The following is a 25,958-nucleotide window of genomic DNA, read 5'->3' on the forward strand; positions in this document are numbered from 1 at the left end:
TACTAATTATAACAAATACACTGACGATAATGATGATGTTTATAGTAGGGGAAACTGTGCAGGGGTAGATGAGAAGTTGCTCATACATGTACTATATTCTCAATTTTTCTGTAAATCTAAAACCGACCTAAACAATGAAGTCTATTTTAAAAAATTTACCCACCTTTTGCCATTGAAGGACATCTGTATATGGTGGTGAGGGCACAGACTCTGGATCCAGATTGTTTGGGTTCAAATCCCAAGCTCTGCCACTTACTATTTGTGGCTGGCAGCCTGCAAGATGGCCTACAGTGATCCCTGCCTGTTGGTTGTCATGCCATGTGTAGTCCTCACCCACACTGACTAGTGCGTCCTCATGTGATAGGAGGTTGATAGGAGGTTGCAGAAATGATGGTGAGTGATTTCTGAGGCTACGTCACAAAAGGCACTGTGGCTTCCTCTGTGCTTTTTCTCTTGGATCACTCACTCTGGGGAAAGCCAGCTGCCATATTGTGAGGAGACTTGAGGAGAGGTCTACATGGTGAGGAACTGAGTCCTCCCACTAACAACCATCACCAACTTGCCAGCCGTATGAGTAAGCTGCTTTGGAGATGGCTCCTCCAGCCCCAGTCGAACCTTCAGATGATGGCAGCCCCAGCTGACATCTTTTTTTTTTTTTTTTTTTAATTGGAGTGTTGTGTCCAGGGACTTCCCTGGTGGTCCAGCGGTTAAGACTCTGTGCTTCCACTGCAGGGGACATGGGTTCGACCCCTGGTCGGGTAACTAAGATCACACAAGCCCTGTAGTGTGGCCAAAAAAAAAAAAAAAAAAGCAGTGGTCAACAATGTTGTGTCCAGTTGACATCTTGATTATAACCTCATGAGAGACTGCTGCACCAAAACTATGCAGCTAAGTTGCTCCCTAACAGAAATTGTGAAATACTAAATATTTACTGGTTTAAGCCCCTAAGTTTGGGGGTAATTTGTTTCATAGCAATAGATAACCAATGCACTAATTCAGGGGTAGGCACACTTTTCTTTTCCATGAAGGACCAGATAATAAATATTTCAGTCATTGCAGGCCATGTACAGTATCTGTCAAACATCCTTCTTTGTTTTTTAAAAATCCTTCTAAAATGTAAAAAAACATTCTTAGATCAAGGGCTGTACAAAAACAAGCCAGAGGGCGTCCCTGGTGGCACAGCGCGCCACAACTACTGAGCCTGCGCTCTAGAGCCCGTGAGCCACAACTACTGAGCCTGTGTGCCACAACTACTGAAGCCCGCGCGCCTAGAGCCCGTGCTCCGCAACAAGAGAAGCCACCACAATGAGAAGACCACACACTGCAACGAAGAATAGCTCCTGCTTGCCGTAACTAGAGAAAACCCGGGTGCAACAATGAAGACCCAGCACAGCCAAAATAAATAAATAAATAAATAGATTTATTAAAAAAAACAAAACAAGCCAGAGCCTCCCTGACATCTTTCCTTTCATCCTTTCTACTTTCCTTCCTTCCTTCCTCCCTCCATCACTCTCTTCTTTTTTTTTTTTTTTTTTTTTTTTTTTTTGCGGTACGCGGGCCTCTCATTGTTGTGGCCTCTCCCGTTGCGGAACACAGGCTCCGCACGCACAGGCTCAGCGGCCATGGCTCACGGGCCCAGCCACTCCGCGGCATGCGGGATCTTCCGGGATCGGGGCACGAACCCGTGTCCCCTGCATCAGCAGGCGGACTCTCAACCACTGCGCCACCAGGGAAGCCCCCTTTTTTAAAAATTTTATTTATTTATTTATTACTTATTTTTGGCTACGTTGGGTCTTTGTTGCTGCGCGCAGGCTTTCTCTAGTTGTGGCGAGCAGGGGCTACTCTTTGTTGCAGCACACGGAAATTTCATTGCGGTGGCTTCTCTTGTTGAGGAGCACAGGCTCTAGGCATGCGGGCTTCAGTAGTTGTGGTGTGCAGGCTCAGTAGTTGTGGCGCAAGGGCTTAGTTGCTCCGCAGCATGTGGGATCTTCCTGGACCAGGGCTCGAACCTGTGTCCCCTGCATTGGCAGGTGGATTCTTAACCACTGTGCCACCAGAGTAGTCCCTCTTCCTTTCTCTTTATCTCTCTCTCTCTCCCTTTATCCCTCCCTCTTTTCCTTCTCTCTCACTGTCTTTCATTCTTTTATTTATTCAGTCCTTCATTCAGCAAAATGAACACCTACTATGTGCCAGGCCCTCACTGAGCTGCTGCAATTATATCTGTGACCAAGACAGATAGCCTCCCTGCTCTCCTGGGGCTCCCAGTCCAGTAGGGGAGACAGACAGCAAAGATGTAAGTAAAGAACCTAATTTATCATTATGCACTGTGATGTTTCCTCGGAAGGAAAAAATCAGGTTGCAGAGAGAGATAACTTCAGGGGAAGGATGCAATTTCATCTAGTGAGGGTGCTTGGAGAAGGCCTCTCTGATGGGAGACTTGAAGGGTGAGGAGAAAGCAGTCAAGGGAAAAGTGTTTTGGGCAGAAGGAACAGCTTAGGCAAAGGCCCAGAGGCAAGAAAGAGCTTGGAGTTTCTGGGAACCATGAAAGATGGCCTGTGTGCTGGAGTGGAGTGAGTGGGGAGTTGGGGGAGTTGGGGTCAGGGAGGTTGACAGGGCCACATTGCAGGGCCTTGAGTGCTGCACTGTCAGAGCAGTGGGAACCTGGGAGGGTTTTGAGCAGGGGTTGCTGTGGTCTGATTTTCTTCTCTGATTGTCGTGTGGATTCCAGCAGCTTTACTCCCTCCCCAAGGCCTCTTGTCTGGCTCATTGATAATTAGGCCAGTGAAGATTTATTGAATAATTCCTATGTGCTGGGTACTCACAAGAACTCTCTGAAGGAAGTAATGTTAGAGGTGAGGAAACCGAAGCACAGGAGGTGAGTAAATGGGCTAATGTCACACAGCCAGGAAGAGGTGGAGGCAGAGTTAGAATTCAGGCAGCTGCCGCCATGCTATCCTGTGGCCCCAAACCCCACCTCCTCTTCAGGTTTCTTGCCATCAACTCAGTTTCTGCCTGTCAGTCAACTGGGCCTTTCCACTTCAGAGCTGGTCAATTCCTCTCCTGCTCAAACACCTTCCATGGCTCCCTACTGCCCTTGATAATGACCAAGCCTGGTGTTCAAAACCCCATCTTTTTTTTTCTCCCTCTCACCTTCAGCCCGTCCTTGACATCCCAAGTTCAAGCCATCCTGGATGCCTTGCAGTCCCTTCAGCACTCCCTCAACCCCCACGGGCTGCTGCCTTGGAGCGGCAGTCCCCCGCTCCCACTCCAGGCCACATTGATGAAACTCATTCACCCTCCCCTGCCCCTTGTCTCCTTTCTCCAGTTGCCTGGGGTTCCCTGTCAAAGCTTGCATCAGGATCAACTGCAGAGTGGGTGCTACATTCATTCATTCATTCACTCATTCATTCAACAATCATTCCTCGAACACCTACTATATACCAGCCCCTGCTGTAGGAACTGGGAGTACCGCAGTGAACAAGACAGACATGGCCCCTGGTCTTAAAGAGCTGATATTGTGCGGCAGGAGAAATACCCAATTAACTAACAATCAAACCAATAAATATCACATACAATATATTTTTAAGTGTTACTGAGAGTGATGGGAGGAGGTCTATTTTTAGGTATGTTATAAAGCAAGTATCTTTTAAAAAATTTTCTTTTAATTTTATTTTTGGCTGCATCAGGTCTTCGTTGCGGCATGCGGGATCTTCGTTGCGGCATGCACGCTCTTTGTTGCGGCACGGGGGTTTCTCTCTAGTTGTGGCGTGCGGGTTTTTCTCTCTCTAGTTGTGGCTCGCGGGCTCCAGAGAGCGTGGGCTCTGTAGTTTGCAGCTCACGGGCTCTCTAGTTGAGGCGCGTGGGCTTAGTTGCCCCGCGGCATGTGGGATCTTAGTTCCCCGATCAGGGATTGGACCCACATCCCCTGCATTGGAAGGCGGATTCTTTACCACTGGACCACCAGGGAAGTCCCCAAAGCAAGTATCTTTGAGGAAGTGACATTAAAACAGAGTCCAAATAAGGGAAGTGTTCAATCCATAAAGACATCTGGAGGAAGGTGTACCTGGTGGAGGGGACAGTGTGTGCAAAGGCCCTGAGGTGGGAGTCAACTCAGGTGTTGGAAGGACACAAAGAAGGCCAGTGTGATTGGAATGGAGTAGGAGTGAGAGGGAGGATGCAGGTCCAAGCAATGTCAGGGCAGGTTCTGCAGGGCCCCTGCTGAATGCTGAGGCAGGAACACATGTCTGGAGTTTGAGTATGATATTCCTTGCTCTTTATTTGTGGTTAAGCCCAGGGACCTGGGCATGCTTGGAGACAACCCCCCGAGAGCAGCAGAGGCCTCAGGGTCTCAGGACTCGCAGCCATGGGTGTGCATATATTCTGAAAACCCCTCTAGCTGGTCCAGCAGTTCCTTCTTGCCCACTGCCCCATCCACTGGCCAGTGCATGAGGAACGTCTCCTTGCCCAGGACATGGGTGTATCTGTGGGCAAGAGATGGCCAGGATGGTGAGGAGAGCTGGGTGCCTTGAAGGTGTGGAGACCTTTCTGACTTGCCCCTCTGCGCTGCCTGACAGACTCTCAGAGCCACAGCTTATAGTGTCCACTCCACCAGGCCATCTCAGGTCCCCCCACCTCTAGCCCATACTGCTGGGGATTAGAAAATGCTCCCCTCCCTCTGACTCTTTCCTGCCCTCTGTTGGAAATTTACATCCACATTTACAACATCTCCTTACGAATGGTGTTCCCTGGAGTTGTGCAGTGCACAGCCTGCACCTCCATTCAGGGCAGCCCTGAAACCCAAGACTCGTGTTGACAGGTGCAGTAGAAACTTTGACACCAAGGACTGGACTGGGGTAGGGAAGGGGGCCCAGGCCTGAGTCCCCAGGGCAGCAGGAGCCCCCCACGCACTCAGATTTGACTCTCCACAGGTCTGATGTCTGGCCCATGACGAGGTATGTCTCGTGTTCTTGCAGCCCCAGGGAGTCACGGCAGGTGGCGTGAGTGACGAATTTCTTCATGGTGAGGGGCTTGGCAGAGTCCGTGCCTGGAGGAGAGGAGAACCAGTTTGTGAGCTTGCATAGGCCTGGCCCTCCTCCGCATTGGGACCCCCGGGGTAGGCCCCCACGCTCCCTCCTCTGCCACCTTGGACATACCACTCTTGATGATGGCTTGGAGCTGCATGTTGTAGTAGATGTAGGGGCTGGAGGCGGAGGTCTCCACAGACTCCAGCCTGGCCTTGTACACTGGGGAAGGGGTCCAGGAGGGTGTCGTGTTGGTGTCCAGCCTGCAGGTGGGCCGCCCCCTGCCCCCTGCCACTCCCCACACTCACCAAAGTCCACGCCAACCTCACAGGCTGCTGCCTGGAGCTCCTCCTGCTGCACGTGGTGGCTGTCCTTCTTTGGGGATGGGCACTGGTCTGGAAGGTTGGGGGAGGTGGGGCGGCTGTTCTAGCTGCACTGACGGAGGGGCCTTCCTCCCATCTGACCGCCATCCGGCCCCAGGCGGCAGCCACTGGGTCTCTGGGTCTGGCCTTTCTGATCTGTAGGGTGCTCTCTCCTCCTCTGTCTCTCCGTTTGGTCTTTTTCTTTTCTGTTTCTCTCATCTGAGTTTGTTATGTGTCCCTCCGTGTCTGTGTCTATGATTCGCCTGATCTTTGGCTGTGCCTGAGTGTATGTGTCATTCGCTGTCTCTGGGTCTCCTTTTCTCTGTCTCTCTTTGTCTCTGTCTTGCTATCTCTCTGTCTCTCTCTCACTCTGTCTAAACTCAGCCCAGAAGGCACCCAGGAAGTGATGAAAAGCTCTTGAACCCCTAGCCTGGAAGTCCCAGCCCTCCGTGTCCCCATGACCTCACCCTCGGCGCATCTGCACACGTCTCTGTGGCAGATCTTCCTCAAGGAAGCGTGCTCTGTGGGCAGGTTGTAGAAGGAGCTGCACCTCTGGGCTGCGAGAGGAGGCGAGTGACCGGGGTTGGCTCGGGCCAGTGCTCCTGGGGGCTGGGTGAATGTCTGCTCCGCCCCCAGCAGGCCCCGCCCCACCTGACCCGCCCAGCGCCCCCCTTAACAGGTCCCTCCTCTTTAAAGAGCCTGCCCCCTTCTTGCCCACCCTTACCCAGCGGGCCACGCCAAGTCCCTTCTCAGCTCTGCCACACCCGCTTCCAGGCCCCTCCAGGGCCACTTTAACCACCAAGGAAGGCTACGCCCCTCATCACCACGCCCCTTGGGTCCCTTCCGGCGCCCTCTTGGCCACCCCTCCCACGGAGCCAAGGACCCCCTCTGCCACGCCCCATTCCCCCTTTTTGGCCCCGCCCCTCACCCCTCCCTTTTTTTCTGGCCCAGTCCTTCTCAGGCCCTGTACCCTCCCGGGTTACCCCTCCACCCCCAGGCCCCTGCTCACAAGGCTCATAGTAGTCGTAGACCATGACCTGGGCAGCCTGCAGGAACTCCGCCTGCAGCATCCTGTGGACGCGGAAGCCCAGCACCGTGTCTGCCTTGTGGGAGAGCTGGAGAAGGGAAGTCCTGTTTCAGCTGATCAGGGCCACTGAGCATGGGGTACTGACCACAAGGCCTTGGCCATAACCACTGACCGCATGGCCCTGACTACTGAGGAGCTGACGTCAGAGGGCATGGCCCTCGGACAGCACTGGCCAGGGTGCTGACTGTGGTTTCTCCGCCCATCTGGCTGCCCACGGACCTCTGGCAGAGGACACCTGGCCTTCCTCACCTTCTCCAGGTAGAGGACAACAGTGCTGTCGCTGGAGGTCGTCTTGGTCTCATACTGGAAGGCGTACCTCTCCACATCGCTCGTGAGCTGGGGCAGAGGGTGAGGACTGCGCGTCGGCAGAGATCCTCCAAGGCACCCAGCCCTGGGAGCTCCAGATAGTGTGAAGCAGCTCTCAGAGCTCCCGGCCCTTGTCCAATCAGCCCCACTGTTGGGGAAACTGAGGCACAGTCAGGGCAAGAATTTAGCTAAGGTCATACAGGGAGTCCCTCAGAAGTGACCATGGCCGCTGACCTTGAGGCAGGGACTGTGGGGCATTAACCTGGGGGTCTTGACCCAGGTAGATGCTGTTCTGCACCCACTCAGGGTATGTGGGATGTTGCCAGGGCATCCCCGCCCTGCTCATTACCTGTTTGAGGTCATCCTGGTTGGGGTAGAAGCCGGTGAGCAGGGAGACCTCCATGATGGTCATTGTGGCCTCTCGATGACCCTGGTACCTGGGGATTTCACAGCACCAGTCTCTTCCCACTGTCCCCTTGCCCCTCTCCCACGCTCCCACTGTCATCACCTCGCGCCTGGACAAGGGCAGTAGCCTTCTCCTGTGTCTCCCTGTCACTCCTCTGCCCCCAAGAGGATACAGCTTTAGCAAACAGAAATCTGGTATGTTGCCTCCTTGCTTAACTTCCTTGCTTTACCAAAACACCTGGCCTCATCCTTTCACTTCACCTCCTTCCCCTCCGGCCTCTGATTGATTGCTCTGAAGTGTCAGTCTCTTGCCTGCCACTGGACCTTGGCACATGCTGTTCTCTCAGCCTGGAATTCTTCCTCCCTCTTTGCCCTGAAAAATCCTGTCATCTTTGCAATTTCAGCTGATGCATCACCCCCCCTGGGAAGCCTTCCCCAGCCCGCACACCAGATCATTCTCTTATTTGCCCTCCTGTGGCTCCGTGGACCTCTCCTTTGCCACATTTAACCACGGTTGTCATTTTGCATTGATTCTGGGTGATTATTCGGTTATTGTTTGTCTCCCCTGATAGTCTGTGAGCTCCACCAGGCAGGGAGGAGCTGCCTTGCTCACAGCTGTGCCCCCAGCTCCTAGAACAGAGCCTGGCACCAATTAGGTGCTCAATACATTTTTTTTTAAAATCTGGGACAGACCTGGGTGAGGGTATTTGGGAGACAGAGACAGACTGGGGTGGGGGCTGGAATGTCTGGAGAAGATGAAGAGAGGGGAGAGTCATGGGGTTCAGAGCTAGCCCTGGGCATCTGGGTCATGGTGTATGTTCACCATGCAGGAGCCCGCCTTTCTGGGACAGGGAAAGCTGGGGGGCAGGGTTGAGGTAGCAGGATGGTAGATAAGCATGGAAGGGTGGGGTAGGGGGCAGAATGGGGGACAGGCAGGGGAGGACAAGAGGAGAGGTAGGGATGAGGGGGCAGGCATGGAGAGGCAAGTTTGGCTGGTTCCCTCCCTCCACTCAGTACACAGGGAGAGCTGCTAAGGAGTTTGGATTCCAGGAAGTGGGTCCTTCCTCCTGCTCAGTCCAAGAGCCTGGTGACCTGACCTTGTTTCCATCCGGAGCTGAAAGGTCGCTTCCCCCTTTTTATTATCTGCAGAGAGAAGGCAGGAATTTAGAGGCTGGATAACACAGCCTCTGGAGCCAGCTTCCTGGGTTCAAATCCTGGCTCTGCTATGACTTTGAGCAAGTTGTTTAACCTCTCTGTGCTTTGGTTTCCTAAACTGTAAATGGGATCATAATATTCCCAACCCAGCTGGTTAATTTTTTTTTTTTGCGTTACGTGGGCCTCTCACTGTTGTGGCCTCTCCCCTTGCGGAGCACAGGCTCCGGATGCGCAGGCTCAGCGGCCATGGCTCATGGGCCCAGCTGCCCCGCGGAATGTGGGATCTTCCCGGACCGGGGCACGAACCCATGTCCCCTGCATCGGCAGGCGGACTCTCAACCACTGCGCCACCAGGGAAGCCCCAGCTGGTTAATTTTAAGTGAGTTAATACGAGTAAAGCATTTAATATAATGCCTGATTAGTGCTTTATAGCTGCCAGTTATTATTACTATAGTATTACTACCATTATCATATTACTTCTACTACTGCTACTACTACAATTAAGAAATGGGGTCCAGGGGCTTCTCTGGTAGCGCAGTGGTTGAGAGTCTGCCTGCCGATGCGGGGGACACGGGTTCGTGCCCTGGCCTGGGAGGATCCCACATGCCGCAGAGCGGCTGGGCCCGTGAGCCATGGCCGCTGAGCCTGCGTGTCCAGAGCCTGTGCTCCGTAACGGGAGAGGCCACAGCAGTGAGAGGCCCGCGTACCGCAAAAAAAAAAAAAAAAAAGGAAAAAAAAAAGAAATGGGGTCCAAACCAAAGTCTTGGTCACTTTTAGTCCCTAAAAGTCTTAAGACTGGTGAGACTTGTTTCCCCGTACCCTGACAGTGAGCTGCCAGTGGCAAAGTCCTGTCTCTTCCTTCTTGGTACCCCAGACTGGAAACTCTGGAATCCATTTCTGATCATCTCCACAGCCCCCTCCCTGGTCCGGCCCCATCATTTCCTGCAGGACCAGTGCAGTCACCTCTTCCTTGGTCTCCCAGCTCCCACCTGTGCCCTCTATAGTCTGTTTCCCCCACAGCGGCCAGAGGGAGCCTGTGCGAACCTGTGCTAGGTCATGTCCTTCTTCTACTCAGAACCCTCTCTGGCTCCTATTTCACTCCAAGCAAACGCTAGAGTCCTCACCATGGCTTGTAAGTCCCTGCCCCATCTGCCCCATCACCTCTCCAACTCTTTCAACTAAAAATCTACCCCTTGCTCCTCTGTAGCCACACTGGCCTCCCTGCTATTGCTCAAACCAGGTGAGTTCATTCTTGCCTCAGGCCCTTTGCACCTGCTGTTCTGTCTGCCTGGAATGCTCTTCCCTCAGATCCTTCCTGGCTCACTCTCTCACTTCTTTCATGTTTCATCTCAAATGCCACCTCCTCAGAGAGCTTCCCCTGGACTTCCTCCAAGTCTGTAGCACCTTTTCCTACTTTATTTTATATGGTACTTATCATCACCTGCTATTATGCTTCATATTTATATTTTACAATGCAGATTCACTTATGTTATAAATAAATAACAATAAAAGTATAATATACTGTTATTGTTGTATTGTTTGTGTCCTACTAGAATGTGGGCTCCAGGAGAAGAAGGGATATTTTTCTTGTTCATGCCTACGTTCCCAGGGCCAAGAAACAGGGTGCAGCACCTAGTAAATGCTCAAAGAATATTTGTTGGGGAAGGGTAAGCTGGGACGAAGTGAGAGAGTGGCATGGACATATATACACTACCAAATGTAAAGTAGATAGCTAGTGGGAAGCGGCCGCATAGCACAGGGAGATCAGCTCGGTGCTTTGTGACCACCTAGAGGGGTGGGATAGGGAGGGTGGGAGGGAGCCGCAAGAGGGAGGAGATATGGGGATATATGTATACGTATAGCTGATTCACTTTGTTATACAGCAGAAACTAACACACCATTGTAAAGCAATTATACTCCAATAAAGATGTTAGAAAAATATTTGTTGAATGGCTGAATAAAGCAATAGAGATGCTTACTGAATGATAGCTAAAATAAAGTAACAAAAAAGAAGAACTGGGTATCCCTGAGTCCAGGGTCACCTTTCGGGGCTGTGTGAAGAGTCACATTCAGGTGGTACAGGTTGCAGGTGTCCTCCCAGGACTCTGGAGACCTGTGGTACATGGTCAGGATCTGTCGGAGGGGGAGGTGTCAGAGCCCATTCACACTTACTCCTTTCCTCTTTGCTTCAGTTCCTGCCTGCCCAGCTCTCTGCCCCATGGGGAATTCACAGCGAGGTCTTTCCCGTTCAATCCATGTGTTCAGTGGCCAGAACACCCTATATAGCCTAGGCAGGCCAGCTCTGTAATAGAACTTCCCGCAATGTTGGCAATAGTCTATCTGTGCTGTCTGTGTGGCAACCTCTAGACACGTGGCTTTTTTTTTTTTTTGGTTGTGCCGTGCAGCATGCGGTTCACCAGGGATTGAACCCATGCCCTCTGCGATGGAAGCAGGGAGTCTTAACCACTGGACTGCCAGGGAAGTCCACACATGTGGCTATTGAGCACTTGAAATGTGGCTAGTTCGACCGAGGAACTGAATTTCTTATTTTATGTAATTTAAAATTAGCTGAAGTTTAAGGTGGAGCGTGACTTGCCTGAGGTCCCACAACAAAGGCAGGGATTCAACTGTGGCTCTGTTGCCTGAAACATGACAGTGGGCTACCTTGAATTTGGTGACAAAGAAGGCTGTCCTCCTGGGTCATAGGGCATAGGGCCAGACGATGTAATGGAGCCTTCAGATATTGTGGGAAGGGTGGAGTTGTTCTCTGGGTCTTGAGAGGCACTCTGGCGGGAGAATCTTTCTTTGGGGGGCAAGGAAAGAGACCCCTTCAGGGATTCAGCATAGGAGGGGCAGAGGGGTCCAAAGATCTCTGGCCTCTGTCTTCCCTGACTCTTGACTTACTGAAAGTGAAAACCTCTATTTCCCCACCCGTCAAATGGAGCCCATATTTTTACCAGCTTCTCAGGGGGGTTTTGAGGTGTCCTTAGATTGATTCCTAACAAATGGTTGTGTCCTAAATGGTAGCTAAGATTATTGCTGATTTCAGTCTTGTTTTGGAGTCTATATTTGCCTCTATTTCCACCAACTGGGGGAGCCCTGGGCTCTAGCTAAGGAACACAAGACCTACCGAGATGGTGCCTCTTCCACTGCCGCTGGCTTTGATCTCTAGGTCATCCTGGGCAGAGAACTGAAAAGAGAGGGGAGGAGGATTTGAGGGGAGAGGAAGCAGCAAAACATGGCTTACACGCAGTGGGGATGGAGAGGAAAGAATGCACGGGCACTGGGGCCTCAGTTATTTCCCTAACCTGGGGTCTAGTGACTCTCCCACCTCTCTCCATGAAGAAGGATTTACTTTTCCTTCTTTTTTTTAAAAAAATTATTTATTTATGTATTATTTATTTATTTAGGCTGCACCAGGCCTTAGTCGCAGCATGCGGGATCCTCATTGTGGCACGCATGAGGGATCTAGTTCCCTGACCAGGGATCAAACCCGGGCCGCCTGCATCGGGAGTGCGGAGTCTTACCCACTGGACCACCAGGGAAGTCCCTGCATCTACTCTTGTTTCCCTCATTCATTCTTCCCTCATCGGCCAGAGCAAAATTTTACAAATTCACATCCAATCACATCACCCCTGCTTAAATCCCATTGTTGTTCTTAGAACGCTCTTGCCTCAGTGCCTTTGCACTTGCTGTTTGTTCTGCCTAGATATCCACAAGGATCACATTTGCCTTTCCATAACGTCTTTGCTCAAATATTACCTTCTTGGTGAGACCTTCCCTACCCAGCCTAATTACAACTCCTTGATGTTCCCACCCCCTCCCTGCTTAATTCTTTCCCATAGCACTTGCCATCATTTAACACATTACATATTCTACTTATTCACATCGCTTTTTTGTCTATCCCCACTAAAATATAAAATTCTACAGGGACAGGGATTTTTTTTTCTGTCTTGTTCATGGCCATATTCCCAGAACCTAGAAGAGTGTCTGACACACAGTAAGTGCTCAATAAAGATGATTGAATAATTGAAGGTGAATATCACCTCCTTCATGGAGTAAGGTCATGGAGATTACCTTACTCCCCATACCCAGGTTATTATGTCTTTTACACACTTATTTCATTCCCCTGTGTTCTGAAAGCTTAAAGTGGAACGTAGAATTATATTTATTGTCTTAATTTCTTTCTAGACTGTAAGTGCTTTGAGAGTAGGGACCACAGATGTTTCATAATGTAACCCAGGAGAATGCTTGGCAAACAGTAGGTGCTCAGGAAATGTTTGTGGAATGAATGAACCAATACATTGATAGTATAGCCAACGGTGATTAGGTAATATTGGTGAGGGGAGATTGCCAGGGACATGACTCTTGGTCTCATCTCCAGTGCGACTTCCGTGTGGACTTCCCAGCTGCCCCTTAGCTCCATACCTTTGCTGACCGCAGCTGGTAGGCATTGTTCTCATCGATGAGCCATTCCATGTTCAAGGCTCTCTTGGGGGCTCTGATCTGGACGCGGAGATCCTGGACACCATCGAAGGGGACAGCTTCGCGGAAGCGTGTGAGGGCCTCTATGGCCACGACCGTGGTCTGGGTGTTGGGATGGGGGCCTCGGATCAGCACCACGGACAGCGCACCGGAGCCCCGTGGGGCACGAGCACCACGGACAGCGCACCGGAGCCCCGTGGGGCACGAGCACCACGGACAGCTCCTTCCGGTGGGCCCGTAGTGTCAGCACCTCGGCTAGCGACCCCCCCCCACCTCCACCCCCAGTTTCCGAGGCTCCAGTCACCTGGGTGGACTGGAAGCCTCCTCCCAGCTCCCGTTTCTCCAGCAGCCACTTGGCGATGGCGTGCGTCTCATTGTGCCGACCCAGCTCCAGCTTCTGCATCAGTGCATAGGCCGTGGCCTCAATGGTGTATAGGGAGTCCATGTCCAGGTCATCCACTGGCCAATGGGTTTTGTCTAGAAGATGGATGCCCACCTTGAAACGCAGATCTGAGCCCACCTACCTAAACCTGCCCCCTCCTTGTGTCATACTGCCCAGTTTTTCTCATCTGCTATTTTATTGAGCACCTACTTTATGTGTAAATCTTTGCTGAGGAGATGTGTGGACATTGCAATTTTCAGAACCACTCTAGGAGACAGGGACACTATTTAGAGCTGGGGAAATTGAGGTTCAAAGAAGCCCCTCCACATTCCTCTCAGTCCCACTGCAAATGCGTTTTTCTACCTCCACTCCTCTTGACTTGGGGAACGGAGAGGATGGGATCAGGACCCTCAGGGCTGGGAGAGGGCGGGCCATTGGAAGCAAACCCCTCTCAGTTACCTATGTTGTACGACCTTCTTTCCATCCTCTAACATACCAAGCACTTTCCCACTTCAGAGCATTTGCACGTGCCATTCCCTCTGCTTGGAATATCCTTGGCCTTTCACGTAGGTGAGCCTTCTCATCTTTCATTCCAGCTGAGGGTCCCCTTTTCACAGAGGCCTTCCCAGTTCTCCAGTCTACACTCCCCTCCCCTCATCATCTCTCCAACCCACCTTGGATATTATTATCTCAGCACCTGTCTCAATTAGTAATTCTCCTTTGATCTGTTTGTCTTCTACCTGCCTCCCCCAGGAACGCTGGGACTTCTGAGGGCAGGGACCACATCGGTCTTGTTCACCTTGGTTTCTCAGGGTCTGAGCTCAAGGGTTGGCACACCATAGGTGCTCATAAATGAAGAATCACATTTTGCTAGATTTGAGATCATACAATCCCCCTATCTCTGCCACCCGCCCCCCGTGACTGTGGTTAACACACAGTTGGTTGAAAAGTGGCCCACACCCACCCTGGCTGGCAACGCTGTCCAGGCGGTCGTTGGCTCGGGGACTCCTGGTGAGGGCCAGAGCATAGGAGACTATGGCTATGGCAAAGGTTGTCTGAATGTGGGGGAGTTTTTTCTCCAGGAAGTCACCGGCTTGCTTCATGCTGGCCACCAGATTCTAGAAAATCAAGAGAAGAGGCTAGAGGGGGAGGTGATCAGAGGAAAGGGTTCTGGGAGTTAGAAGAGAGGAAAGCACTAAGAAGAACATGAGGGCAGGGGAGCTCCCTGTGTGCAGGGGGTATGGCACCCTGCAGACCCTGCCCTCATCTTTGGGTCCTACCGGTATCTTCTGGTTGCACAACTCCTTCCCCTCATTCAGAGCAATCAGGACAAGAGCTGTGAGGGATACATCTGCCTCGGAGCCTCGGTAGCCACCCTGTGGATGCAGAACCACACCCATAATCCCTTTACCATCTTGGAGACACCTTCCCCAATCCCTCCTGACTGACCTTGAAAAGCTCCCAGGTGTTCATCTCTGGGCTGGATGATGCTGAAAGCAGGAGGAGGAGAGGGGTAGAGGAGGAGGAGCTATCTTGAGATTTGCCTGTGTGGGGTCTGCTTTGCTAAGAAAAGTTGACAGCCACGGAGGGTGCTGTGCTAAGCTCTCTATGCTAGCTCAAAATATTCTTGCAGCAGCTCCATTCTCCTGATGAGCAAACTGAGGGTCAGAGGGTGAAGTGTCCCCATTGCTAGTAAATGACCGACAAGGTTCAAACTCCTCTTTAGTCTCCCAAGTTCCACCCTCAATCCCTGTACTGGACTGAATAATTTCCCCCCAAAATTCTTGTCCACCCAGAACCTCAGAGTGTGATCTTAGTAGGAAATAGGGTCTTTGTAGATGTAATGAGCTAAGTTAAGAATAGGTTATACTGGATTAGGGGAACCCTGTATCCAGTGACTGGTGTCCATATAAGAAGGCACACACAGAAGGAAGAAAGCCATGTGAAGATGGAGGCAGAGATTGGAGTGATGTGGCTCAGGGCCTTTGCACATGCTGTTCTCTTCGCCTGGAGCTCTGTTTTCCATTCTTTCCTCTGCTGTCTCCTATTCCTTTTTCAAGTTGCTGCTTTACTGTCATTTCTGCCTGTAGGCTACCCCTGACACCCCCAGCACTGGGCATGGCTCCTATTAAATCCTACCTCCTGCTTTTCTCTCCCATGGAACTTGGCACAGCTGTGACTTAAACAATCACTAGTTATAATTATTTGGTGAACTTCTGTCTTTCCCCCACTACCCAGCTTGTCAGTTCTACAAGCAGGGGCTGTCACTGTCTTGTTTACCTCTGTGTCTCCCCTCTCCCCAGCACAAGGCCCGGCGCACAGCAGTTGCTGGATAAATGTTTGTTGAATGAGTGAATAAATCACATCCCTAACGTGATAGGTGCACAGGACAGGGCTGGTATTCGGGGGAGACTTAGAGGAGGTGGCGTCTGATCTAAATCTAAAGAGAAAACATACTTTGGCTCGGTGCAGGGGAAAAAAGGGATGAGGCGTGACTATACCATGCAGAGAGGGCAGCCTAAGCAAAGACACGGAGGTGAGTTGGAAGGACCTGTGAGCAGGGAGTGTTGAGGGGTGAGACTTGGGAGGAGATACAGAAGAGAAGGATACAGTAGAGAGATACTGTTGTAGGTGACTGTGTTTGTCTGTAGGTGACTGCCACAGGTGTTTGAGCAGGGGAGAGACCTCCCAGGCTGTTTGAAAGCTGTTTCTGGAGGCTGGTGTGGAGGAACAATTGGTAGGGATGGGTGTGTTGGCTGGGGGAACACGGAGGACTCAGACCCAGAGACAAGTGGGCCAGGACTGGCAATTCCTTGAAGTAGGGGTGGGCGATAGGTCCCAGATGTGCCCAGCCTCCCCACATTGTAACAGAGTGCAGCCTGGTCCAGAGCAGGGAGATGTGATGCTTGGTGCCAGACCTCGGCTCTTTCCTGTTCTCATTCTACCTGGGAACACGTCAGGGGGCTGAAATTCCCCTCCCAGTGTGCAGAGCCCTTGGGTTTTGTTTGAATGGCTCAGGCGGTGGTGCGGGGGGTGGGCACCTTCATGGACCCCATGACCACAGGGCTTTCCTCCAAGAAGCTCCCGTCCTTCGCCTGTCTCTGGGTGACGATCCAGTTGGCAATGGTGCAGAGAGACTCAGGGTTGAGCGCCCCCATTGTCATGGTAGGGTAGGCCAGGGCGAAGACCCGGAATACGTAACTCGTGAGCCTGTTGGAAGGGAGACAGGATGAGTGATGGCTGGCAATAATCACCAAGGGGGTTCTAGGACAGAGGCGTCTACACTATGGAGAAGTCTACCCCAGAGACCACGGCCACTTGGAATGCTGCTGGCCTGCAGGCTGCCTGCCCCAAGACCCCTCAGTGGGGATACTTCTGGGGTCATCAAGCCCCCAGGCTGGTCCCTCAGGCTTCCTCCTACCAGTGTCCTCATCCTTACCAGGTGCTTCCTGGGTTTCCCTTGCTGGTGTGGTAGGTGCTATCTGCGCTCCGGTGGGTCAGCATCCGGCTGTACCCTGGGAAAACAGGTGGATGGGAATTTACCGGGAGAGTAGGTGCTTGGGTGTGGCTGTGAAGGGGGGGTTAGTTACCAGGCATAATCTGGGGGTCAGGGTGTGGGTGGGACTTAGGGGTGCATCATATCTAGATGTAACCTGGAGGAGGGGACTGGTCCAGGTGCATTAAGGAGGGAGCTGCGGGGCCCAGGTGTAAATGAAGGTCATGGCCACATGTGACAGTGGGAGCCAGGGTACAGCTGTATCTGGGAGTAAACTGGGAAACTGTGCCATTGGGGTGTGATTGGGAATTGCTGCTGGGGAGGGATCATGGAAGGTGAAACCCAGGAAAGGGCGTATCCTGAGGGGCCACTACCTGGGTGTTTTCTTGGGGGTTGTTTCTTGGCTGTAAACTAGAGATGTCAGTGTGTCTGGGTAGTCAGAGGATGTTACTCCTGGGTGTATTCTGGAGAGGGCACCTCTTGGGTGGATTCTGAGCCTTGCTACTTGGGTATTATCTGAAGGTTACCTGGAGGTTTCCTGTTTGGGTTTAACACTGGGGATGATAGAGTCTGGGTGTTACTTGGATGGAGCACCATCCAGAGCAGCTGGATGGAGAGGTGGCGTCTGTGTGTAACCAGGGAGATGGGGTCAGCGTCCAAACTAACTTGAGGGTCTCTGTCAGGCTGTAACCGGGATGTGTATCTATGGTTGTTACCTGGGGGGTTTGGATGTAACCTGGGAAGGTATTAGCATTCAGGTGTAACCGGAAGGCCACCACCTGGGATTATTCTGGAATTTTCTGCCTGGATGTTCCCTGGGGGTGTAGCCCAGGGCATGGAACTGATTGGCTATAACCTGGGACAGTGTCTGAATATAACATAACCTGGGAGGTTGCTGCTTTGGGGTTAACCAGGGTGTCTGTTATGAGACCTGTAGCCTGGGAGAGGGGTCAGGGTGAAGGAATAATGTGGGGGTCACAATTGGGGGTCACCTGGGGGACTTGGTATCAGGTTGTCCTCTGGGAGAAGAGTCAGAGTTTGGGTGCTATTGTCTGGGAAGGTCCAGTGGGGTACCCCAGGGGTACCTCAGCCACCCTCCCCAAGAGTCCCAGACACCCTCATCGAGGTCCCAGGAGGGGATCCACTCTCACCGCTGACAATGTTCTTCATCACCTGCTCCCTGAGCTCTACCCCAACCTTGTTCCACTGGCCCGTGCTATCCAAATAGCGGGCCAGGATGATCACGGGTGCCAGGGAGCTCAGCGTCTGTTCAGGGCAGCCAGTGGGGACCCTCAGCAGCCGCCTTGTTTCTTTGGGTGTCAGGCTGCCCAGGATGGTCTCTCCAAGGATGTCACCTGTCAGGTGGGCATGGTCTAAGCTACCATGGCTCCCCGATGGGGACCATAGGTACCCCCAGCCCCTCCTGCCCCTGTGCCCAGGCAGGCTCTGGAGGAACCAGCCCCTCTTCAGCCCCCGCAGGAGCCAGCTCTGTCTAGGCACCTTGAATGCTGACAAACACTTCTGCCTCTGTGTTGGGCATCTTGTTCAAAAAGTCCTGCTTGGGCACCAGCTCCATCTGGGTCCGACCTGAGCAGGCACAACCTTGTGTGACAAGCAGGTTCTGGGACTGGGGAGGTCAGGGTTAGACTGCAGACTCTGGGAGAATCTCAGACTGCCCCCCTCACCAGATCCCCTCATTTCAGCCCCTCCCTCCACTGGCGCATGGTCCCAGGATCCCACGTGCTCCCTGAAGCAACCACAAACCTTGGGGGTTCAGGAGGATGCTATGGGATATTTGCTGTATCTGACCCCCTGCCTGTAGGATGCAATGAAGAAGAAAGTTAAAAACAATAGTCATAATGACAGTAAGAGGAAGTATTGCTTAGCTACAAAGAGCACAGACTTTGGGACCCAGATATCTGGGTTCAAATCCCAGCTCTTTTGCTTCCTAGCTGCATGACCTTGGGCAAATTACTTCACCCCTCTGTGTCTCAGTTTTCTCATCCATAAAAGGGAGAGTACAGTAATTCCTACCTCATAGAGTTGTTCTGAGGGTGCAGTGAGTTAATATTCTTAAAGTGCTATATCGTAAGTGCTAAAAAATGTGTTTGTTAAGTAAATAAAGTATTACTGGTGGGTCATGCACTGGTCGTGTGTAATTTTCTCAGCTCTCTGATTATTCATGGGTATGAGGATTATTCCCATCCTGAAAATGAGGAAACAGAGGCTCAGAGAAGTTAAGTAACTTGCCCAAGGTCACACAGAAGAGACAAGGTTTGAACCCGAGCCTGACTCCAAAGTCCCGAAGTGGGGCCTCTGTGACTGAGCTTTCAAATCATTGTCTTGCACCTCCCTCCTGTTCATCGATCTTGGGCCCACCTGCCCCTCCCGTGATCACACAGCCTGGAGCTCAGGAGAAGCCCCACTCACTGCACTGGCAGCAAGGGCTGGGGGTGCCTATTACCTGGACCAGGAGTGTCTTCCTCACGTGGTCCTGGACCCCAAAGCCCATGACTTTGACCTCTACATCCACTTTGCCTGTTTCAAGTGGGAGAATCACGAAGGGCACCATCTTGGAGGAGGTGGGGGGCACGACAACCACCTGGCGGGCAGGGGCTCCTGGCTTTGCCGCACTGCACAGTGACTCCTTGTGGGGGAACTCCACTCGGACCTGGGGCAGGGTGGGCAGTTAGAGGGTCCTGATGCGTGAGGAGGCCCAGGACCCTAGAGTCACAGTCTCCTCCCTGCCCCCACCCTGAGAATCCTGAGTAGGTGACAGTGTAGCATATAATGATTGAGAGTAAAGACCCTGCCTGGGTTCAGACCACTTCTGTCACTTAGGTGCTATGTGATCTCAGGAAAGCCATGTAAGTTTCCTTATCTCCAAACCAAGAACAGTCATAGCATCCATCTCCTGGGGTTATTGTGAGGCTTAAATGGGAAAATGTCTTAGAAATGTTTTCAAAAAGGCCGCCATTTCACTGGCTCCTTCGAATAATGGACACACTCCATCCCCCTTATAAAACACACTGGCAGGGCTTCCCTGGTGGCGCAGTGGTTGAGAGTCCGCCTGCCAATGCAGGGGACACGGGTTCGTGTCCCGGTCCGGGAAGATCCCACATACCGCGGAGCGGCTGGGCCCGTGAGCCATGGCCGCTGAGCCTGCGCGTCCGGAGCCTGTGCTCCGCAACGGGAGAGGCCACAACAGTGAGAGGCCCGTGGACCGCAAAAAAAAAAAACAAAACACACTGACAGACATCTTTGGGGGGAGAGGGGAAGGCTGGGGGCTTCACCTTGACCGGGTAGGCCATGAAATTGTACAGCACAGCTTGGGTCTGGACCTGCTCGTTCCTGATCACGGAGAAGGGCAACTTCAGATCCACAAAGAATGATTTCATAACTGTCAACTCAAAGGGGTCAGAGACGCAAAGACCTAGAACCAGCAGAGCACTTGACGTTAAGCAGAGGCCAACTGCCCTGGGGCTGGCCAGGGCCACTGTTCTCTCCTATTCCTTCAGCACTGGGCTTGTGGGGTCACCTTGTCCAGCCTTGACACTGACGGCCACAAACTGCCATGTGGTGATGGAATCTGGCACGGTCACACGGGTGCTGTAGTGCGAGATGCTGCAGAAAGTGCCAGGGTAGGTGGAAGGGAACATAAGTGAGTCTGTGCTGCCTGGACAGAGCCTCTGATTGAGGGTTACTGTCTTGGGCTTACCATCACTATGAAGGGGTCAGTGGGTCACCCAATTAAGGAAATTATCACTAGAGGGACATCATTTGGGTCGACCCACTGGGATCTTTATCCCCATCCAGGAAGTTTCCTGTCATGGGACAATGCTGAGAGCTCAATGTCACTCCTGGGGGCATTGGCCATGATGGATGGCCCCTGATGCATGGACAGGCCAGGCACCAGAGGCTGGCATGGGGGCCATAGTCCTACCCCGATTCACTTTTGGGCAGAGTAATCTTCTTCCAGAACCAACTTTCAGGGAACAAGCTCCGGACAGGCTGGTCCTCCTGGAAGATGTCATCAAAGTCCTCGTCTTCATCCACTGTAGGGAGGAGATGTGGGGCAGGGTTTCTTTTGCATGTCTCCCATGACCCACCAGACTCTTCAGTGGGGTCCTCCCACCTCACCCCTCTATGGCACATGTTACCCCTTGACCTGTCCATGGCACTCCATGTCCCTCAGTCGAGCCCCCCGACCCTGTGCCTCCTGCCGTGGCCGCCTCACTTGTCCCCAGAAGCAGCTGCTCCTCTCGGGCCTCCCGAGTCAGGGCCTCAGACACATGGCAGCAGCTCAGGAAAGCGGCGATGCAGACTGGTCCGTAGCGGACATGATGGGTCCTCTCCTCACACGACAGCCCCACTGGGCTCTCCCAGAGCCCTGCCTCACAGCACTTTCGCTCCAGCTCTGTCTTGAACTTGTTCACTGCAGGCCAGAGTTAGTGGGACAGAGGGGCTGGGTAGGACCTGAGGAAGCAGGGACCCATCCACCTCAATGCCATGTACACCTGACCTCTGTTTAGCCATATCTCTGGCAATGCTGTCCCTAGAACTTTGCCTGTATCTTTCCCCTGAAGCTTCACATTGAACTCATATGATGAATTCTGATGAGGAAGCTGAGCTACAGAGAGGTCAATTCACTGGCCCAGGGTCACACAGCTCACAAGTGGCAGAGCTGGGACTGGAATTTATGCTGCTGCTATTTCTTCTCCTTCGCCTTTGTTTGGGACGGGGATTGGCAATGCCATGTTTATTTATTGAAGTTGTGATTTTGACTCCTGGTTTTCGTTGTGTGTTTTAAAAAAATGAGAACACAAAACTTGCTGTAGAGCATGATGTCAAGTTGAATGCTTCTAAATTGCGAACCGAAGGAATACACTTAAAGATAAAAAATATTATAGCAATTTAATAATCTTATTGTCTACCATATAACATGAATAGAACATCTATAGTTAAGTGATTGTTACCATAAATAAAACAACAGTTTATATTATGTACTTTTCTCAGAAGGTTAGCATGATTTTCGATATTGAAATTAGAGTTAGGGTTTTACCTCAATTTTTATTAGATTTCACTTATTTTCCCTTTATTTAGATCCACAAAGTCATTAGTGCTGCTTAAAAAGACTGAAAAATCTAATATTCATAGAATCCATGCTTCTAACAATAGCCAATGCTGCCTCTCATCTTCCTTGAACTCTAGGCTTCTTGGTCCCGTCCACACCCTGGTCTTGGTCTACATATTATCCATCTCCCCTTTCATCTACCTTCCTGTATCACAGAAGCTAGACATCTAAAAACTACATTTCCCAGACTCCCTTGCTGCTAGGGTTCTGGATGGGATGAGATTCTGCCCCCCAGACGCTCTTGTATAGAATTTGGAAAGTGGAAGAGAGGTGGAGACCATTTCCCTGCAACGGTGGTAGCTGATGGGTGGGCTCCAGCCTATGTGTTTTTGTAACAGGCATAATTCTGTGTTTCACTATCTACCTGCCAGCTTCATGAGAGATATTGGCAGAGTTTCCTGAGATTTCATGCATTGAAACCCAGATTTCATGCATTGCAAGAACTACAATGGAGTGATCTTGAGTCTCAGCAAGCAGCCTTCCAACTTCCACTCCTAAAGTTCAGCTAATGATTTTTTAAATGTTTTATGGATTTTACACCTTTAATAGGATAGTAAGCACAGCAGAAACAATCACCTGTGAATATTTACTATAGACCGTGTATATTTATAACTTTTTTTTTTTTTTTTTTTTTTTTGCGGTACACGGGCCTCTCACTGTTGTGGCCTCTCCCGTTGCGGAGCACAGGCTCCGGACGCGCAGGCTCAGCGGCCATGGCTCATGGAACCAGCCACTCCGCGGCATGTGGGATCCTCCCGGACCAGGGCACAAACCCGCGTCCCCCGCATGGGCAGGCGGACTCTCAACCACTGCGCCACCAGGGAAGCCCCAGCTAATGATTTTGAAAGCACCAAACTCCCATCATTAAATCACCTCCCCTCCCCGCCCCCCGACTGGAGTACCTAGAGTGGTTTCAGTTTTCTGTTCTAAGCCCTGATGAATACAGGTTAGGGAGCCAGGAGGGCACATCCAGCTTTAGCTCTGACCTGCATTCCTCTTGGTCTCCAGCCTCTTCAGAGAGCGGCGGTGACGGCTGGGAGATGGGCTCTGGGGGCATTGCCAGTCTGGGGATCAGAGGGAAGAATGAGAGGACAAATGTCACGATCATTATCAACATCCTTGAGATTTATTGGGTGCTTACTGCATACCCAGTGCTTTATATGCATCACCTCTTTTTATCCCACAGCCTCTTCGTAGTCAAGATTTGCCTTAAACTTAAAAGTTGTGCAGGGCTTCCCTGGTGGTGCAATGGTCAAGAATCCGCCTGCCATTGCAGGGGACACGGGTTCAAGCCCTGGTCCGGGAAGATCCCACATGCCGCAGAGCAACTAAGCCCATGTGCCACCACTGAGCCTGTGCTCTAGAGCCCACGAGCCACAACTACTGAGCCCACGTGCCACAACTACTGAAGCCCGTGCACCTAGAGCCCATGCTCTGCAACAAGCCACTGCAATGAGAAGCCCGCGCACTGCAACAAAGAGTAGCCCCTGCTTGCCACAACTAGAGAAAGCCCGCGCGCAGCAATGAAAACCCAATGCAGCAAAAACTAAATAAATAAAATAAATTTATTAAGAAAAAAAGTTGTGCAATCTTCAGCAAGTCACTTAACCTCTCTGGGTTTTAATTTCTCCAGCTATGTAAAATGGAATAATCATAGTTCTATCTATGAGATCATGCATATAAAAGTACTTAGCACAGGGTCCAGCTTGTAGTAAATAGAAATTGTTATTTTTTAAAACATATTTATTTATTTATTTGGCTGCACCAGGTCTTAGTTGCAGCACTCAGGATCTTCATTGCAGCATGCGGGGTCTTTTAGTTGTGGCATGTGGGATCTTTAGTTGCAGCATGCGAACTTTTAGTTGCCGCATGTAGGATCTAGGTCCCTTACGAGGGATTGAACCCAGGCCCCCTTCATTGGGAGTGTGGAGTCTTAACCACTGGACCAGCAGGGAAGTCCCAGAAATTGTTATTAATAACACTATTTATAGCTGAAAGAAGACCCTCCTAGTTGTCCCCAAAATATCCATTCTCCCCTATCGTTTGTGGCAACTAAACCTCCATCTTTTATGTATCACTCAGAATGAAGACTACATTTCCCAGCCTCCTTTGTACCTAGATAGGGCCATGTGACTGAGTTCTGGCCAATGAGACAAGAAAGAAGTGTACTATTCTTTCCACTTCCCTTCATCCTGGTGCCTGGCAGGAGGTCCTGGTGAGACTTCATCTTGGAATATGGCAGAGCAACAAGCTAGAAGGAGCCTGAGTCCCAGAATGACCTCTGGACTGTTACTGAGCAAGAAATAAACTTCTACCTGTTTAAGCTACTGTTAATTTGTATCTCTGATACACATGGCCAAAACTATATCTTAATTAGCACATGGTAAGTTACTTATATTATTATGTACATTTTATGGAGAGATAAACTGAAAATCAGAGAGAAAATATGTCCGGCCTATGGTAAGTGGCAGGGTCCTAGATTTTAGCTCATCAGTTTCACACCAAAGTCCATGTTCCTAACCACTAGATAGCACTTACCCCACCCCTGCCCTCTTCCTGCCCCCCTTATGTACCTGAGCTTGCCAAAGTGTCCATCCCTGTGCTCATCTTCATGTCCAATCCAGCATCCTTGAACACAGCAAGTCTGTCTTTCCCACTGCCTGCTGTGCAGCCAATGTCATGTTCCTCCACCGTATCCCAGACCTGAGGGTCAAGAGAGGAACCTGGATTTAGAGCCTGTATGACCCATTCAGGGAAGGTGCAATGGTGCACTGTAATTGCTGGTTCAAATAATAATTTTCACATAATCACCCATTTACCGAGCCCTTACTACCTGCCAAGCTCTATGCTGTGCACAGGCTCCTTGAATCCTTGCAACCACCAATGTTGTTCATTTAATAGGTGAAGAAACTGAGGCTCCAGCTAGAATCTCCAGGCAATCTTTGGGTCCAAAGCCCACATGTTCTTACCTTCTTCTGTGTGAACTTGTGTTTGCTGTTCAAGATATAGACAGCCTTGTCCACGGCCACCAGCCCCACTGTGGCCTCTGCATCACCTGTCACCTTCAATTCCACCTGGCTGCTGGGCTGTACAGGCTGGAGGTATCCTTCATTCTTCATGCCAACCTTCAGCTAAGCAAGGAAAAAGAGAGATGTCAGGAAAAGAGGCTCATAGGTCACCAAGGGGCTTCCCCAAGTCCACTTTCAAGTTCATGCTCCCTCAGCTCTGATGGAGCATCTGGGAACTCCACCAGGCCAATCTCAACTCTACACATTTACTTGCATCTTCTCCGCCTCTTAAGTTGAGGTTTTTTGTTTGTTTGTTTGTTTGTTTTTGCGGTACGCGGACCTCTCAATGTTGTGGCCTCTCCCGTTGCGGAGCACAGGCTCCGGACGCGCAGGCTCAGCGGCCATGGCTCACGGGCCCAGCCGCTCCGTGGCATGTGGGATCCTCCCAGACCAGGGCACGAACCCATGTCCCCTGCATCGGCAGGTGGACTCTCAACCACTGCGCCACCAGGGAAGCCCTAAGTTGAGGTTTTAAGGCCACATCACTTCTCCTTCCTCTCCTCTGCCTCCAGACTGAGAGCCCTTGAATTTGTACAGACCATCTCCCAAGCATTATGATGGTGGTGTACAACTTCAAGGAGTTTGACTCACCTTCTCCTTGCATTTGTCATTCACATCAATCCAAATGGAATCAGCTACCAGTTCAGGGTCCTGCCCTGTTCCCCTTGGCAGTAAATAAAAAGCCAGGATGCGGAAGGAAGGAAGCATCTTTGAAGTCACATCAATAATGGCTGACGTGTAGACACTCCCATGACTTTTTAACTGGTGTTTGGCATACACGATCTGACCCTTACTCAGGACCTTGGAGACAAGGGAGACTATGGATATGAGAAGGGTAGAACCAGCCCTTCCCCTAGGCTATCCCAGCCCACAGGGGAGCCCCCTAGTCCTTTTGCTTCAGCCCCTAGGTCTGAGTCCATCCCAGATGGTTCTTATCAGCTCAACTTATCAGTTCGTATCAGGTCCTAACCCCTCACCAGGATGGTGAAGTGAGTGATCCAGTCCTTGGTTGCAGGATTTTGATGCTTTGTGTTGAGGCTCAGCTGGATGTTGCTGC

General features: G+C 51.3%; 1 protein-coding gene across 1 annotated transcript; it reads right to left on the minus strand.

The window, feature by feature from the left end:
* Positions 1–4,348: 4,348 nt before the first annotated feature.
* LOC132485706 (complement C3-like) lies at positions 4,349–25,609 on the minus strand. Its single transcript, XM_060092290.1, has 29 exons — positions 25,493–25,609; positions 24,803–24,964; positions 24,407–24,536; positions 22,820–22,897; positions 20,937–21,134; positions 20,643–20,754; positions 20,238–20,323; positions 19,993–20,132; positions 19,164–19,370; positions 18,464–18,515; positions 18,200–18,286; positions 17,851–18,054; positions 16,643–16,718; positions 16,245–16,413; positions 14,484–14,579; positions 14,168–14,321; positions 13,126–13,298; positions 12,765–12,923; positions 11,467–11,526; positions 10,379–10,469; positions 8,279–8,324; positions 7,126–7,213; positions 6,720–6,806; positions 6,393–6,498; positions 5,851–5,940; positions 5,330–5,416; positions 5,154–5,243; positions 4,909–5,044; positions 4,349–4,481 (listed from the first exon to the last, which is right to left on the minus strand). Exons 1-29 carry the CDS (start codon positions 25,607–25,609, stop codon positions 4,349–4,351), a joined length of 3,414 nt encoding a protein of 1,137 aa, XP_059948273.1.
* Between the last annotated feature and the right edge of the window lie 349 nt (positions 25,610–25,958).

This window comes from Mesoplodon densirostris, chromosome 3 (genome assembly GCF_025265405.1).
Source record: "Mesoplodon densirostris isolate mMesDen1 chromosome 3, mMesDen1 primary haplotype, whole genome shotgun sequence".
NCBI lineage: Eukaryota > Metazoa > Chordata > Mammalia > Artiodactyla > Ziphiidae > Mesoplodon > Mesoplodon densirostris.